Genomic DNA, 19232 nt, shown 5'->3' on the forward strand with positions numbered 1-19232 from the left:
GAAGAGATGTCTCAATATTCCAGGGCACCTTAGGACCGTAGACATCTCCTGTCTTCTCTTCTGAGCTGCTGCACCACAGCCCATTTGTTTCAGACAGAACAACTGCTAAGGTCCACTGCAGAGGCAGCCTCTCTCCATCCTTGAAGCACAGCATACTCTAGGCTGCAGACGCTGCCCTACCTTAGGGGCTACCTGGTGTTGAGAGAGCTCAGTTGGGAATGTGTTTTCTTCGTGAGGTTCCTTTCACCGTGCACCTTTAAGTACCTATGGCTCTAATTCTCAAAACCTTTGTCGCACATGTAAAAGAAAAATATTGCTATGAAGGAAGATACACTTCAAGAGGTCTAACTATATGCAAGTAAAGGTTATTGCTCCAGTAAGGCTTCATACACACACCAAATAATCAATGGGGGAAGGGATCACTTGTCCTGAGTAACCAGGGTTTGTTTACTATTCGTTTCGGATACCGATAAAAAAAAAAACCATTCACGTACCAAGGCTCGGATGGCGGTGTATCTTGGTTCTCCGCCTTTTTATTAGCACTGTGACACGTTGCTAATAAAAAGAAAGAAAGAAAGAAAATAAAAAGGCGGAGAACCAAGATACACCGCCATCCGAGCCTTGGTATGTGAAGGAGGGTTTTTTATCGGTATCCGAAACGAATAGTAAACAAACCCTGGTTACTCAGGATAAGTAATCCCTTCCCCTATTGATTTTTTGATATTAACCCTTTCTATGCTGATGACGGAACCGCTCCGTCATCAGCGCTGTGTTGATGACAGAGCGGTTCCGTCATGGCCCGGCCGCCCCGCCTGCACTGGGCGTTCTATTGAGCAGGCGGGGCCATGACGGAACCGCTCCGTCATGAGCACAGCTCAACCGCGGCTGATGACGGAGCGGTTCCGTCACCAGCATGTGGCCGCCCCGCCCCCTTAGCGCTGCGGCGGAATAGCGGCTGCAGCGATGTGGTTAAGATTAAGGAAGCTGAATGGATCACGGACTCTTCCTTCTCCCCATTTTGATAAAACGCAGTTCATACACACACCACCATGAGGTAGGACGTTAGCTCTCACTGAGCCCTTCTAATGAGAGTCCACAGACTGAATCCTAGGAACTCCCCAACTATCCTGAACACACTTATATAACATACGCCATCAATCCGCTAGGATGCTCATGCATAAACAGCTTGCTCAGCACACTTAGATACCACATGTTCAAGCAAAACTCAGGTTAAGAAAAACTCTATAAATGCAATTCGAAGTCTCACAGAAAATGTATGGATGGCAGAAATAAGTATGCATGGAAGGCAGTGAAGTGGTAGCTAAGCTGAGGGGTGTTGAGTCAACTTAATATTGGCAGTAAATGTATTCAGGCAGCTCAGTTGCTATTGCAAACCAATCCTGTAACTGCCCATAACATGGAAGACGGCAGGCAGGCTGACAATTTATGAGCTAATAAGGCCAAGGCAAGAGGGGGGGAAGGAGGCTAACTTGAGGAATGGAACCTATTACTTTTAAGTGAGACGAAGGCAAAAGGACATTTTTCAATAAGTCACGTCTTACAAAGGAGTCACATAGGAGCTATTAAGTGATGTACGCACAAATGCTGAGGATAGTAGCAGACTAACCATTCACCATTTAAGAGAACATACCGCAAAATGTCACGTAACTGGTTCTTCAGCAAACAAAGTTATCTTTATAAACATCCGTCAAATACTATTTCTCAACACAGCCTTGAATGCATTGTTAATTCTTGCTCACTCAATAAGCAATTCATTAAAAAAGATGCAACATAACAAAAATACATAAATCTGTACAGGAAAATAAACTAGCATTGGCATAGAGAATAGGTCTCGCCTTTGGGACTTTATAGGTTTTTAGCCATGCAATTGTTGATAGAGTTGCACCAAGGATATTGTGCTGCATAACTAAATACTTATAAGGTCCCAAAAGCGAGACCTATTGGCTATGCCAATGCTTGTTTGGCTTAGTATCCAAATAGAAAGCATAATTCCACTCAGAAGAAAAGAAAAAATTCATGGTTGGGTGACGGATTTTAAATTGCCCTCTGAACAGTTTCCTATTGCAATAAACGTGAATGGATGAAACAATGAATGGTTATGACATTCTAGTTTCCCCAGAGTTATGTAAAACACACGCTAACCCTTGCGAAAAAGCCACAATCAGGATGGTTTCATCCCAACAATAATAAAAGTGCTAAGCAGATTAGTGCAACGTTTTCGTACTCCTTCCCCGCTCATTAAATTGTTTTTATAGCCAGATGTATACAATGGTCACCTCTGGATGGACAATTAACCATATGCACAAACAATAAAAATCCCCAACCTACCTACAATGGAGCACTTTTCCTGAACAAACAACTAAGTAACTTTGCTGAGAACCCGCACAAACCCAAGTGAGCAGAATGAAAAGTATTTATTTTGGGCGATAGTATTGTTTTAGTAGTGCTGGTCACACATGTGATGACTGTGACGCACGTAGACTTAGGCCAGATCTAGTGTAGGCTACAGAACATTGAGCCGAAAGTAGTCCAAGACAGATCTGGAGGCGCTGTGGTAATATTGCCCAATCCTCAACCGCGTGCACTTGCTATTTCAATAAAGCAAAACATGTGCGAAGAAATCCGTTTACAACAGCCGTACCTTCCCCTCACGTTTCACAGGCATGTCTCACTGTCTGAGGCCTACTCATCAGGTCTCTGAGAGCTTGGAGTTTGTATATAGACATATCTAAATTTGGCTGCCAAACTGCAAGCACAGACTTCTTTTCTTGAAGTATCATGGAAAATGGTTTGTTTATCTCACTCAGTGGACAAGATTTGCTAAACTCCATCTGTGCAAAAAAAAAATCCCCAAAAAGATATGCCTTTTAAAACAGAAATACTGCAAGACGGATTCATTGGCTTCGGTTGGGATGACAATGTTCGAAATACGTTTTATTCAGCCAAATATCAGTACAGCAAAGTATTTTTTTCTTTAAATGGATTTATGGGTACCTAAAGGTCATGCATGCACTTTCAACAACCCCCATGTTAAGGTAGGAACAAGGACTTATTACCTTCAGAATAACGATCCCAGAAGTTTGTTGTGGAGAAGTGTGGCTCAATGGTTAGAGCGGCAGAGCCTGATGCAGAGGTCTGGCCCGGGACCAGGGTTCAATTCCCGTCTCGTCGGGTCTTGGGCTCAATTTCCTCCGACCTGATAATTCTCGCCTCGGTGCCTAATTTAATCATGGGTCCCAAGCTGCAACTCTGGGCAATAGCTTGCTTAATCTCCACAACGGCCCTAACAGCGCTAGGATGTATGGCTTTCACCCTGGGGCCTCGTAATTATAACAAACATTGGCAAAAGCAAAAAAAATTTTTGGTCTCAAAAAGCACACATTGCCACAGTAGTTCCTGGCACTGAGCAAAACCACTCTGTGTGCAGATATGCTCCTTGTGAAAGAGCAGAATGCGGTCACTCACAGTGAAGCCAGTCAATAGACCAAGAGAGACCACATTTTAGTAGAAACAAAAGGTCATGGTTAACACCAGATCTAATTAGGGGCCCAATTATAAAAGAAAGTCTCAAAAGTGAATCCATGGTATACGTCTTTGCATTAAGAGCAGATAGACAACTTTCGCAAATTTCAAAAGAATTTACAGAAGTAGGCCTAGAAATAGTACTCGTAGAAAATATTTGTGAACTATTTTAACATGATCATATGTGCTTGTGTAGTTTTGCTCATGCAAAAATCTGAGTGTTTGAAAGTTCACGTTTCCTCCCCTTTTTGCCCAGCCATTAAGAAGTTTCACATCTGCCATTGTCAGGAGTAAAGTTCCAACCTTTCTCAAGATGGGAAAAGATTAGAAAAGAGTTGGTGAAAACCCTTAAAACATGCAAGTTAGTAGGTTTGCACAGGCTCAAAAGGGCATTACAACCCTAGAACGATTGCTTAGCAGTACCTTCAGCTCTGGTATTTAGATCTGCGGGAACGTGGCAACATATGGGAATGATTCCCATGAGTCCTGGCATAATCAGAGAGATTATGTCAGAGCTCTTTTATAACGTGATTGCTGCTATAATCTGTGGCAGCATTACATGGCAGAAAAGAGACAAGCGGATTTTGTTACAGGACAAGTAGATTTATGAAGTAGCCTGTCCCATGGACAAGTAGATATTTTATTAAATTCCACACCCCTGCACACAATACTAAAGAATATAGTTTTTGTAGCTTTTTTTAAAGTTATGAAGTTTTTAAGTAACACTGCAGTTGCCCATGACATGGATATTTGGTGAGGTAGTGATTTACTTGTGTATAGTGATAACAACAACAACTCAAGAACTAAAAATAATAATAATATGAATGGTACTGCTAAACTCCAGGTTATTTAAGAAACAGCACAAGTAAAGTGGCAGTCAGGTGAAGGCACGTTTCCTTTGTGGTATTTTTTTGGGGCATTTGCCTGCAATTGAAAAAGTAAAAATTTCTCTGCTTACCAAGGGCAGAAGTATTAGCTTTGACAGTAGTTCTTTTTTTAGTATCATAAAATCAACGTATCAAGTTGAACCTTGAATTACTAACTTTTGAAGTCGCAAGGAAATCATAACAAGCATTGGCAATGCCAATAGGTCTGGCTGTAAAAGAATGTTTTATGGTAAAGTGAAGAGTAACAAATAAATAGCATGGGAATTAATAAGCACTTGTGTGGAAGCAAGGAACTGTAGAATATTATCAGTGTATGTTAAAAGGTTGGGTGACTGTAATACTGCCAAGCCAGATCTAAAAATCCATGTACGTTAATGACTGCCCTCCTCCCATAAGTCCTGCTGCCAGAGAAAGAAAAACAAAAAGAACAATTGATGGACAGAATGCAGAACAATGTCATACATTCACCCCAGTACAGAGATCTGGGCCTAAATCCATAGTTTTTCTTTCTCACCATGCCATTCCAGTTTGGACCCAGCCATATGCAAATAAGTCTTGACCCTGCCTGCGCCCAATGGGAACAGTCCAGCCCGAACTGCCAGGCCAGGTCCTCCCTGGACTGGAAATAAGCATCCTAGGACCGGTATAGATGGATTTAACCCAGATCTCGTGACTGGGGGTGAATGTATGATTTATTTAGCATTTCGTCTATCATTTGTGTGCGTAGCACTTTTCACCCTAAGTGGGATGGGTATGCCCAGACGTGGGTTCCTTACTCACTGTGCCACTGGATTCAAGCTAGCCTGGCTGATGAAGGTTAATACCCAGAAACCGGTCCCAGGATGCTTGTTACCGGGCCAGGGAGGACCTGGCTTGGAAGTTCGGTCTGGACTGTTCCCATGAGGCACAGGGTCAAGACTGATTTGCATATGGCTGGGTCTAAACTGGGGTGGCATGGTGAGCAAAAGAATGATGGATTTAACCCAGATCTCCTGACTGGAGGTGAATGTATGATTTATTCAGCATTCCATTCATCATTTGTTTGCGTAGCAGAGAAAGAAAAACAGCATAAACTATCTAGTTATCCAAGACATTTTTTGCAGCATTACCATGTCATGTGTGTGCCCCTGAAACTTCATGCTCAGCCAGCTAGATAAATAAACAAAATCACAGCTGCGTGGAAGACAAGCACTTTTTTTGTGGAAGCACACAGCTTTTGCCAAATCAAAACATGTACGCATGGCATCCAACATGTGAGCTGAGGCAAAGCCCCCCTATTGATGTTCAAATTAATTGTCTGGCGACAGCTGCACTGTCAAGCCAGACCATAAAAACTGCCGGGGGTGGGCAGAGGTTGCTGGTCTAGAGCATAACAATGTAAATATGACAGTTAAGTGACTATTTGTCCCCAGTAAATGAGTTATCAACATGGGCACTTTTAGGTTTCCCAAAATTATCAATAAAAACAACATTTGGTATATAAAAGACAGTCTTCCAATTGGTGTACCAAAATCCACACAAAATGCTCATTTTATCTTAGGTTTTAGTATTTATAACATTCTCTCAAATCTGAAACTTTACAGTGGATTATTAAACCAAATTCTTAGGCAGTTGAAATTCAGTACAAATGATGCCGTCTGCAGTGCAAGAATGGTAGAGCATATAAATCACATTTATACAAGATCTACTGCATAATAATTTATTTGGCAACGTGTGCACCAACATGCGGTCAGAACAAATGACAATAAAAACCAACTTGCGGTTTGGAATCACCATTGATACCATTACATTGCACTGGGGACATTGGTTGCATAAGCAAGTTCTTCTTTATTTAATTTCCTCTCCTCATGTATTCGATTGTCTCCTTAGATTTCTAGTTTGCAAAAAGCGTTATTGTTCCTCCCAAAATGCTCCATTTCCCTCTTTTACAAAATGTTCTCAATGGGTGGGGGAGTTATCCATAGAACAGGTCTTAGTACTTCATTTTCCACCACAACCAAGTACAAAGCAAATCTTACTTTGGCAAAGAAGGTACATGATATGTCCCATGCCAACGCTCGGTGGGAGAGAACTGTGTTTTATTATAAAATGGCTATATTGTGGAGATAAGATGACACCTATAAACTATGCTTAAAAATGTATTTCTTCCACGCCAGGTGCAATGATTTAATGTTCACAACACCAGTATCTTGGTGATGTTTCACTCTTGCACACTTCAGCTCTATCTACATTGAATTGGATATTTGGTTAACAAATATCAGCAGACAAGCTCCAATGGAAAGAGAATTCTTCAAAATCAGAGAAGCAATGAATAAGATTATGAATAAGATTATGAATAAGATTAAAGCTATTTCATCACATTTCTGGGTCTTTATACCTAAATCGCCTTACAAATGAAAGCAGAATAACGATTCTGTCTGAGGGCTGTGATAATTCCACGTTAGAATCAGCATTTTCTTATGATATCTGAAAAGGGCATGTTAAAGGTAAAATGCACAACACTTTTTCTTAATCATTTTATTACAAATGTTTTTAAACAACCCTGGTAAAAGAGTTTCATGGAATGAAGGCTTATAAATGCTTGGTAGGAACATCTGTGATGAAGTCATCTGGCCGGTGAGGATATTCTGACGATGGCACAAGCCCAAGGTACCAGGATGATGGAGGTTGACTGCAAAGATGCATCAGGCCTCCAGCATCACTGGCTCCAGAGTAACCTTCAAAACGTTGGACGGACCTGAAATTGCTAACAGCACAGGCTTCAGAAGACCTATATTAATTTCAGAGATTTGGGCATTTAGATGCAAATTAATTTATTTCCCACAAAAAAAAGGTCATAAAAGCAATGAGTAGAAAGGATAAAATAACAATACCTCTTGTGCAGGTGACAACAAAATATACCTTTGGCATAATACTTCAAGCGCGTTTAAGGATAAGAAATAGTGGTCTTTTGAGCAAGGAGTTTGATGTAGAAGCCTGTACACCCTCAAGGAGTGCTTGCCTGTTTGTGGATAATCTTGCACGGAATCGACTGGGTTATTTAGTAAATAAATAAGTAAAATGTGCACGCTAGAAAGTAAAATAGGGCAATTAGAAAACTGCACCAGACAGGCAGAGTAGAGACATTAGGAAAGGTGTGCTAGGTGAAGACAGACTTCACCTCAAGGTCAAACCCTAAGGAAGAAGACATTTTTAGATTTCGCCAAGACAGCGCATGCTCTGCCTCTGCGATACATGTTGTTTACACACAGTGGGCTTTCAGCCCAACTATAGGTTGCAATTCTAATAGCTTCAAAGTTGTTCTCACTTCCCTTGTCTCCGTTTGTCAAGGCATGCAAGCGCTGTGTCTTCTTCTTGTGTTTGGCCATCCCCTAGAGCAAGGACCAAGTACTTGTGTACATCCACTGCTCCGTTTTTTAGGAGCTACTTTTTTCTTTGTGTTCAAGCGCTCCATATGAGTGCTTGTGTTTTCAGTCCGCCTGCTATATCCCTGTTTATGCAGCTTCTTTTCCCTCCCACCCCAAACCCTGTATTCTACATCACTGCACTCAACTCTGCACCACTCTATGCCCCTGCGCTATAATCTATACCACTCTACTTTACGCCCATCTGCATCACTCTATGCCACGCCACTCTACACCATTCTAATCCATGCCACTACAGTTTATGCCACTCTACACCACTGCACTCCATGCCACTCTGCTCTTCGCTTCACTTCTTTACGCCACTGTATTCTATGCTGCTGTACCCCTCTACTCTGTGCCACTCTACACGACTGCATTCTACTTTGCAACTCTCTACAACACTGCACTCTATGGCAACCTACTCTACGCTACTGCACTCTATGCCACTCTGCACTGCTGCACCACTCTACTCTGAGCCACTCTACTCTATGCCACTGCGCTCTTCCCTGCACCACTCTACTATACACCACTGCACTTCATACAACTCTACTCCACTACACTCTTCACAATTCTAATCTACTCTAGGCCACTGTACTCTACGCCACTCTAATCTACTCTGTACCACTCCACTCTATGCCACTGCATTCTGCACCACTTTCTGTTGAGGGACAGCCTGACTCTAGAGTGTGGGACTGAACTCTGGCATGCAGAACATTCCTTAGGCACAGACTATACATTTCACTCAGCAGCCCACTCATCATATTTATTCAACGCTAGACTAATTCTTGGTTTCATTCACGATCTATTCCAAGCTCCCATGACAGAAATAGGACGCATTGCACTTTCAGATCCGGTACACTTATGAGCACCGATTGAGGCTGAAAAACAAGCCGTCTTTCAGCCTCAATCGGCGCTCATAAGACCTGCTTCAGAACAATGAATTAGTGCAGGAACTAAGGCACAGCATGTCTCACTACTTGGATGAGACTCGCACAGGTGAGGTGGATAACGCCACCTGTGGAACGCACTTAAAACTATTAAGAAGGTGCATCATATTACCTTTGTCAAGACTGAAAAAACAGAGACAAAGAAAAACAGGTTTACATAAATGCTCTACTCTCTGAACTACAGGGAAATCATAAATGCACGGGCCCCATTAGATCTGGTATAAATTCAGTGTGATTAAGGCACAGGTTAAGACACAAGATGAGGACAAGATAGAGTAAGCGTTACTGTGGTATTACACAGAGAGCTTCTGAGGGCCAAGGTTACCACTAAAAGGAACAATTTAATTCTGTGGGACACTATTCACTGCTGAGAATGTTCTCCCCTAAGACACACATTACCATTTAAGTGTCCAGATGCAGAAACTCACAGACACAAGGGCTAAAGTATTAGCTAAACCCACAGAATAGAGATACAGTAGCCCAGTAAAGAGCGGTATGAACCTGTACAACTCTAAGCAAATGCTAAGAAAACAATTTGGATTGAAATATCTGCATAATGCCAAAAGGGTAGCAAGGAATTGGGGTAATCCTGGTACAACTATATACATTGTCCTAATCTGCATTAGCCACACGGCAGTGACTGAACACAAGGGACAATGATGTCAACCAAGGAGGCACACCTCCAGGTGGACAGGGTGCATAACATGAACATTCACTTTTCAGTCATATGTGGAGAAAGTGGAACCTGCTGAAGGAATAACAATGGACACACAAGTCGACATTTTAAATGGCAATTCAAATAGGGTAGATTGAACAGAAGGCCTCCCATTTATATTTTCCATAATGCAAAGCTAGAATATCTCGATAATGAGACATCCCTTTCAGTACAGTGTGTGCCAGAAAAATACTGAACAGCATGTGTTTTGCCTTTTAAGAAATCAAAAGTCATGGCACATTTGTGGGTCGGTGAATGAAGAAGTAATTTAATTCTCTTCATGCTGTTCGCAGTATAGCTAGATGTTTCTGTCATGTCACATCCATTCATACAAAAGAAGTATAATGAGCGAAGTGGATGAAACTCCTTGGTAGTCTTACTCAATGCTTTATGTATTCATACATTGTTCTTTTAGTCTTGTCCAATCTCTATACCTCCAATCACCTTCCATAGGCCCCATTTTGAAGGAGGCGATGCCTCTGCCTCCTCCAAATTAATCAACCATATCTAGTTCAACAAAGACGAAAAAACAAACTAAATAAAAAGAACGGAGTTCAACTACATAAATCCAATGCTACAACGTCACTGTAAAGAGACCGAAACACAGAAATTGTATATATATATTATTTGACAATTCGAAGATTTTTTTACACACGAATAGTCAACATAATTTTCACTATTTCTCTACAAGTAATGAAATATTTTGTTGGCAAAAGTAAAATCTCTCAAATTGCCTGTTTTGGACAAACCATTCGACTTACTGTGTTAGTTGGATCCTCCTGCAGTATCCTGTCATATATCTGGAGAGCGTCATCATACCTGTTCCAAAAGAGAAAATTAAAATCACTTCTTCAAAATAGTTTCCAGAAATGTAGTGTCAACTGCAACTGGATAACTATTGCCCTTACAAAAGAGCACTGTTCAGATTTTTGAGGAGAAAACATGTATTCAGTTCGACTGCTGAATATTTTTGTTATTAACATTTTATGCAGAATTTGTCTTGGCAGGTGCAACGAAATTTGAACAACCCCATATGTTCACCGGCTCGTAGAGGGTCACTGTCAACTTATTGCCAAAAGAATATGATCACTCATTCTGATAATCGTAGGCAGAGGCAAGCAAACAATAAGCAAACTTTTGCTGTAAATTGAAATTAATCTACATCTATTCGAAGCACATCCTGTGTTTTTAAATGATATCAGATAATATTTTAAACAGGGGTCCCACTGGAAGAGATTAAATGACGTTCTTGTACAGTGTCAAGACAGCAATGATATCAATTAAAGCAAAATAAATCGAGCATAATTGGCTAAATCAATCCATTACAGAGGAAATCTTCCAAACTTCTAAAATTCCGTAGGCCACCTTTAACACGGGCTCTATGCATACGCGAAATTCAAATGCTACTTGAAAAATAGAGACTTCTATTTTTGGTGCATAAACATGATTAACAACACGCGCTACCGGGAATGTTTTGTGACTGCACTTTGACATTTCAGTGACCCCGTTCTGTTTGCAGCTTTGAGAAAACCTGGAGAAGCAGTATGCCAACTGTTTAAACAGTGTGGTCATTCAGTTCACAAGGGACAAGGTTAGAGACTATCAAAGCCTTTTTCTCTGAACACCTCTACACATACAAGAGCTGTGCATATCCCATTGCAACACATTGTGATTTTAGTCTTAAATTCAGAACTTCATGATTTACCTTTCCATCGCTTCGAATCTCATGCCAGTTAATCGCTTTACTCTGTGGCTGCCAGGGAACTGCCGTCGTAATTCTTGAAGACACGTCTGTGAACAAATTGTTTTTTTAAGAAGTTAGGATACTGAAAAAATATATTAGCTAAAATTGGAAACGCGTAAGGACCAGCTTGTAAACAGAAAGCTGGTGATTCGTACTGCATTAACAGCAGATTATTATCAAGTTCCCTGCAATACCATCATTCTAAATTTACGAGAAACAGCGGTGTAACATCAAACTGAGGTCTCAACACACAAAGCCAATGTCTTCTCACATATAATTACTCCTAGCTTTGGAGCAGTTTCCGACTTCTTAAGGACGCATGCCCCAGCAGCATTAGTTTCCCTCCTGAACTTGCAAGCATAAAATGTACTCCCCGGAATTTCCAACAGTTCTGCATGGGGCTGGCTGGAAGATCTCGTCCACAAGCCCTAGACCCCATTAGGCATTCCTTTCAAGCAAACACTCCTGCACTTCATAGCTGGAATAGAAGGACCTATAAAAAAAAGACAAAGGTTCGAGTGTGTGGTTGCTCACTTGCAAGTAGGCCCAGCCAAGAATGTCCACAAACAGGGGGGCCAGTAAGGAAATGTAGAGGTAGCGCAATGGGCTGGAGAGGCAGGAAGCAAAGCAGCAGAAAGAAGAGACAGCATATTGAGCGTTCCGGATGACCCAGAAACAAGAAGTGTAAAGACTCGTTCTGCGGCTGCACACAATGAGGGAACGTGGACCGGTCCCAATGGGTACAGGAAGAATTGAAGTGAGACCCGGCCCTGATGCCCAACAATGGGAGGCATCAACTCTTCCCCAAACACATTTACCAAGACCAGCAGCAGCTTTTTCCTCCCACTCAGATCACTATCTGGTAAGCGGGGCTGGGGCCTGGCCTCGTGCACATTGGGCCATGCATCAGCAAGGAGACCGGGAATGACAGCAATGCCCTAAGTGGCGCACGGTGGGTAGATGACAGAGGGAACCAGCTTGCATCCTACGTCCCATAAGGTACCGGAGACTCATCCCCCCCACCCCTAGTGAGGGACAGTCAGGGGTCATAAGAGAGCTTGGTGTGTGAACTGAATATCAGCTTACCGGAGTTTTGGCCTGGGACAACTGGTGGCTGGTTTGGAGTCATGGTGTGCCCAAATATACAATGTCTATATTATGTGGGTTCCTTCTCTCTTTTCTGCATCTACCTTGTCCTTAGACACTACCAATTGTAATCCACTGTCAATCATTTGCCTTGGCAGCAAAATACAGTATTATTGCAATATTTATAGCAGGCACTAAAAATAATGATAGATTATGTTTGATTGGGTTTATGGCTATTATTTGGAAAACGCATTTACTGATCTCTTAGTCACTACAAGCCGTTATAGGATTTTTATATATACATGAATGTCTTCAATTGATGAAGTTTAGTTCTCCCTAATCGCCCCCGTTTCCCCCGCAAAAAATCCCCCACTTTCAGGTTTTTCTTTCTTATGTTTAAAATTATTGTGTGTGTTGTCGGATTTTTCTTGCCAGTGTAAAGTATAGCGGGCATTGCTCTTCGTGGGGGCGTTTTCACTTTATTTTATATTCTTGTTTTTGTCTGCTATTTTTGTATCGAATACATTTGATGAGAATAATACTTTTATAATTCTCTCAAGGCTAGACTCCGGCCATTCAAGGACGAGGGCATAACCTGGTCTTCCAGGATTACCTCATGGTCTTGATGCCACTTCCTAGATCTCTCTCTTTGCTAGAGTCGCCCCTTTTAACTCCTTCAGGGTTAGACTCCTGGTCTTTGTGACAATTTCTGAGTTAGAGACTGGCCATGCTAACCATCCCTGTGTTACAGTCTGGCCTGTGTGACATGGTGTCTGTAGGTCTTAGCATGTGTGGCCCTATTTTGGTTACAAAAGGGGGTGATGATGGACGGAGCATCTGAACCAATCAAACACTCACACCCAGTCAAAAGATCTGGGTTGAATCCATCACCGTTCTTTAGCCCACTCTGCCACCCCAGTTCAGACATGGCTATATGCAAATCAGTCTGACCCTGTGCCTCATGGGAACAGTCCAGCCCGAACTGCCAAGCCATGCCTTCCCTGGACCGGAAACAAGCTTCCGAGGACCGGTTTCTGGCATTACAGTCGGTCCAGGGAAGGCATGGCTTGGCAGTTCGGGCTGGACTGTTCCCATGAGGCACAGGGTCAGACTGATTTGCATATAGCCATGTCTGAACTGGGGTGGCAGAGTGGGCTAAAGAACGGTGATGGATCAAACCCAGATCTTTTGATTGGGTGTGAGTTTTTGATTGGTTCAGATGCTCCGTCCATCACCACCTCCTTTTGTACCGCTTTTGGCCGCCATAAGTGTGGCAGGGTATGCTCAGACGTGAGTCCCTTGCTCACTTTGCCACTGGATTCAAGCAAGCCGGGCTGAAGACGGCTGGAATGCCAGAAACCAGTCCTCGGAAGCTTGTTTCTGGTCTAGGGAAGGCATGGCTTGGCAGTTCGGGCTGAACTGTTCCCATGAGGCACAGGGTCAGAATGATTTGCATATAGCCATGTCTGAACTGGGGTGGCAGAGTGGGCTAAAGAACGGTGATGGATCAAACCCAGATCTTTTGACTGGGTGTGAGTGTTTGATTGGTTCAGATGCTCCGTCCATCACCACCCCCTTTTGTACCGCTTTTGGCCGCCATAAGTGTGGCAGGGTATGCTCAGACGTGAGTCCCTTGCTCACTTTGCCACTGGATTCAAGCAAGCCGGGCTGAAGACGGCTGGAATGCCAGAAACCGGTCCTCGGAAGCTTGTTTCCGGTCCAGGGAAGGCATGGCTTGGCAGTTCGGGCTGGACTGTTCCCATGAGGCACAGGGTCAGCCTGATTTGCATATAGCCATGTCTGAACTGGGGTGGCAGAGTGGGCTAAAGAACGGTGATGGATCAAACCCAGATCTTTTGACTGGGTGTGAGTGTTTGATTGGTTCAGATGCTCCGTCCATCACCACCCCCTTTTGTACCGCTTTTGGCCGCCGTAAGTGTGGCAGGGTATGCTCAGACGTGAGTCCCTTGCTCACTTTGCCACTGGATTCAAGCAAGCCGGGCTGAAGACGGCTGAAATGCCAGAAACCGGTCCTCGGAAGCTTGTTTCCGGTCCAGGGAAGGCATGGCTTGGCAGTTCGGGCTGGACTGTTCCCATGAGGCACAGGGTCAGACTGATTTGCATATAGCCATGTCTGAACTGGGGTGGCAGAGTGGGCTAAAGAACGGTGATGGATCAAACCCAGATCTTTTGACTGGGTGTGAGTGTTTGATTGGTTCAGATGCTCCGTCCATCACCACCCCCTTTTGTACCGCTTTTGGCCGCCATAAGTGTGGCAGGGTATGCTCAGACGTGAGTCCCTTGCTCACTTTGCCACTGGATTCAAGCAAGCCGGGCTGAAGACGGCTGGAATGCCAGAAACCGGTCCTCGGAAGCTTGTTTCCGGTCCTCGGAAGGCATGGCTTGGCAGTTCGGGCTGGACTGTTCCCATGAGGCACAGGGTCAGACTGATTTGCATATAGCCATGTCTGAACTGGGGTGGCAGGGTGGGCTAAAGAACGGTGATGGATCAAACCCAGATCTTTTGACTGGGTGTGAGTGTTTGATTGGTTCAGATGCTCCGTCCATCACCACCCCCTTTTGTACCGCTATTTTGGTTACAGCATGCCCTGCGAATCTTCCTGTTCTTGAATCCTGGGTCTGAACTAAAATTTCCTTGACATGTGTGCTTCCTCTAACAAGCCTTCTCCTACTGCTAAGAGCTCTAAAACAAACAAACAAAAAATAAACAAAAAATCTAAATCCTTCACTCCTATCCCTCCACTATCTTTTTCAATCCAAATAAAAGACTAACATGTTCCCCACTCCAAATGTATTTCATATTTCACTATACTAATTCACCACTAACACTGTACCCTGAGTAGCATGCTACTCCCTGAAAAAAACACTTCAACTCTCCATCAAGGGTAACAAGCCCTATATAAATGGCAACACTTTTTCCCTTCTCTATCTCTCCACTATCCTTCTCAATCCAAATAATCTGATTAACATATACACCACTCAAATTACTTTAATATTTTCACTATACTAATTCACCACTAATCCTTTATAGGTTCCAGAGTGGCAAGTTACTCGCTGAAAAAAACACTTCAGCACCACATTAGGGGTAGCAAGCGCTATATGAATGCAAACCTTTTTTCCCTTCTCTCTCTCTCCACTATCCTTCTCAATCCAAATAATCTGACTAACATATACACCATTCAAATTACTTTTTCATATTTTCACTATACTAAATCACCACTAATCCTTTCTGGTTTCCGAAGCAGCGTGAAACTCGCCGAAAAAGCGCTTCAACACCCCATCAAGGGTAGCAAGCGCTATATAAATGCAAACCTTTTTCCCTCTTCTATTCCTCCGCTATCCTTCTCAATCCAAATAACTGATTAACATATCCACCACTCAAATAACTTTCTATTTTCACTAATTCACCACTAATCTTTTATACTAATTCATCACTAATCCTTTATGGGTACCGGAGTAGCGTGCTACTCGCCGAAAAGCGCTTCAACGCCTCGTTAGGGATAGTAAGCGCTATATAAATGCAATTTCAATACAAATATATATATATTTTTTTTATAAATAGTTTTTGCATTTGTTTATGCACATGTTTTAAAATGTCCTTTGTTCCATACCAAGCACGGTGTTACGCATGTTGTTATGTTTAGTCTTTTATGGAGGGGGTTTTTACATGTCATATATTTATTGCATTGCAACCCTGAAGAAGTTCATTGTTATGGACGAAATACGTTCGCTGTCTTCATCACATATGCGTGATACTTGTTAAGAAAATAAAATGAAGACCAGTCACACAAAGTGTACTTGTTTGATTGGGGTGTTTTTCTTTTCTTATTCATTTCTTGTTATTGATGTGCTGCACCGCTATGCTTCTTATTGCTACTTCAAACGTTTTTGGTATATGCACCTTGGCAGCAGGTGCTTGTGGTGTGTGCACACACTTTAAAATACTTGTGTGAATTATACTTCCGAAACACAGGTTAGGTGCGGTCTCTTTGGTCTGCTGTCTCTTTTTTATGATTACTAATAGACTAAGTCTACACAGGATATGGGGAGTTGTGTCAGATGGAAACCCGAGCGCCACTGGCGCAGGGGAAAAGAATGTGGAGGTCCACATCGAAAAAATCCTGGCCGCAATACGAAACACCAAGGAAGCTCTAGAGCACAAAATAGAAGCATTAGCGCTGAATGGTGTTTTGCTAAGAATTGACCATAAAATACCAACAGAGAGTGACGAACACAGAATCTACGGTGGCACAGGTCACACCCACGGTCGGGGATGGCGCTGTGAGACTACAACTACAAAAAGAAGCTGATGCACTGGCAGCCAAGTCGGACTATGCAGGCAGTTGATCCAGGTGGAATACTGTGCCCTGGATAGGAGTTCCAGAAAAAGCCGTAGGACCCAGCACTAAACTGTTTGTGGAGAATCGTTGCGGTTCACAGTGCTAGGGGGCAATGTTTTTAATTTTTTCAAGATGGAATGAGTACATAGCGTCCCGGGGTGGCGGACAGGGCCCTGTCATGGAAGATCATAGACAGTTGCTTAAGTTCAGAGCCCATGACACCATCGTGCAAGTGGCACTAGCCAGTGAACCTTGGAAAATTGAAGGGAGCCCAGTAAACATCTAACCGAATGGTTGTATGATGTTACAACGCATGCAATTACCACGCATGCCTTACCACACATTTTTCAATATGCATGCCTGTATCACACATATGCCTTTAACACGCAGTCAAGTGTAAATAAAATGTGAGTGGGAGGATGTTATCTCATTATTTGGGGATGAAATTCTGTTGAATCTGGTAGATCCAGAGAAAACCATTGCGAGGATTCTCAAGATTTTAAGGTTCTTCAAGAACTAATCTGGCATAGGCATCGACTGGTCAAAGTGAGCTGCCTATCCGCTTGCGCTTTGGTGGAATAATAAGTGGTGGAATAATACGTTAAATACGCACACAAAGGTCGCACAAATCCAGAATCTCGTACTCCGACCCAACAGACCAAACAGGACTAATCCCTTAACAAATGAAGAAGCCCTGGCCTTACTCCGATCTTATGAAAAACCGGATCAGGGAAAGGAAGGGTACATCGAAACTGTACCCATTGACTCTAATAGAGCGTCCAGAAAGAACGACAGGAAAGCAATTCTCCACAACTTACAACATATTCAGGTGATCAAAACCGACACTGATAATGGAGACCCCGTTAACTCACAGAAAGCCCTGAAATGTCTACTTCTTAACTGTCGTTCGGCAACTAAACATGCGTCAGATATAGCTGCCCTCATCATAAACAAGGGAATTGACCTGGCCATCCTCACGGAAACATGGCTCAGTGAATCATCATCTCCTACCATTGATCTCCTAGTACCACCTCATTATAACATTGTCAGGTTAGACCGACCAAGGAAAGTGGGAGGAGGTATAGCTTGCATTCACCGGGCCGAGATTAAGGTCAACCAATTCCAATCCGACCCCATAGAATCCTGTGAATATCTTGGTCTTAACATAAGATCAATAAATAACCAAAGCTATAACCTACACGCGTTCTACCACCCACCAGGAGAGAACGCAAAGTTCACAGAGCAACTAATAGAGATAATAACGGCCAACTCTAACTCGGATGCCAACAACATATTCCTAGGGGACTTTAACCTCCATTGGGACGATGGCAATGACAAAATGGTTAATGCGATTAAAGACTTCCTAAATGAGCTAAACCTCACGCAAGCATGCACCCAGCCCACTCACTCACAAGGAGCGACTCTAGATTGGATTATTGCAAGAAACAAAGAGATCTCAATCCTTGCTATAGAACCGTGTGATTGGTCTGACCATCACGCCATAACATTCGCGATACCCACAATGAAAAAGGGTAGGACCGTGCAACCCCGCAAGTGCAAAAAATTGATTCGTGATACAAAAGAAGCCAATATTGAATTACTGGTAGAAAGATGTGAAAAAGACTTGAAGCCTCGTAACAATAGGCAGAATGTCAATGTCAATGAGCTGACGGATCACTACTTAGCCTCGATCAGTAATATAGTCAATGACACCCTGCCTCAAAAACTGAAAAACGTCTCTGAAAAGCCAAAAAATCCTTGGTTTAGCGAGGCATTGAACGAAGACAGGCGAAAACTGAGAATGGCAGAAAGGAAATGGAGACAACATCCCTCCTCCCCTGAGCTGAAAGACCTCAGAAAAACTAGGAAACAGTATAACAAAAAGATAATCAACACCAAAAAAGAATTTATAAGGGCTGAACTCGACAACGCCACAAATAGACCAAGAAAACTCTTCGAGATCTTAAAACAACAGTCGAATAAACTAACCAAAACGACTCAAGAGAGCTCGAAAACTCCCATAAGCTGCGAGGAATTCTCCTCATTTTTCACAGAAAAAAACAAACTACTAGAAGTTGAGCTCACAAGTGCAGCAGCTAACATCATGACCCTAAACGAGGCTAAGACGGCATCTGAAGGTCCTCAAACAAAAAATAAGGCAAATTGGGACACATTTGAACTATTTGACCAGGGAAAGATCGCCAAAACGCTAGCTGAACTGAGACCGAACAACCACTATCAAGATCCTCTACCGGCAAAGTGTGTAAGAGAAATCAGCCACACCCTAACTCCCATCTGGACTGAGATAATAAATGCTTCACTTGCTCAAGGAACTCTCCCTGACTGCCTAAAAACTGGACAGGTAGTTCCCATCATCAAAAAACCGACAGCGGATACAACAGACCCGAAGAATTATCGACCTGTGACCAACATCCCTCTACTTGCCAAGCTTATTGAGAAATGCGTGCAGGGCCAACTGAGTCAGCACATCGCTAAATACTCACTACTAGATGACTGCCAATCTGGCTTCAGAACTGGACATAGT

General features: G+C 42.8%; 1 protein-coding gene across 1 annotated transcript in view; it reads right to left on the bottom strand.

Annotated features, from left to right (window-relative positions):
* The window catches only part of EMC2 (ER membrane protein complex subunit 2), a 188750-nt gene that overhangs the window by 94885 nt on the left and 74633 nt on the right, over nucleotides 1-19232 (bottom strand). The window contains exons 4-5 of the mRNA XM_078686879.1: nucleotides 11202-11287; nucleotides 10258-10315 (exon numbers count right to left, since the gene is read on the bottom strand). Coding sequence (XP_078543005.1) covers nucleotides 10258-10315; nucleotides 11202-11287 — 144 coding nt within the window. The remainder of the gene's footprint in view (nucleotides 1-10257; nucleotides 10316-11201; nucleotides 11288-19232) is intronic.

This window comes from Lissotriton helveticus, chromosome 4_1, assembly GCF_964261635.1.
Source record: "Lissotriton helveticus chromosome 4_1, aLisHel1.1, whole genome shotgun sequence".
NCBI lineage: Eukaryota > Metazoa > Chordata > Amphibia > Caudata > Salamandridae > Lissotriton > Lissotriton helveticus.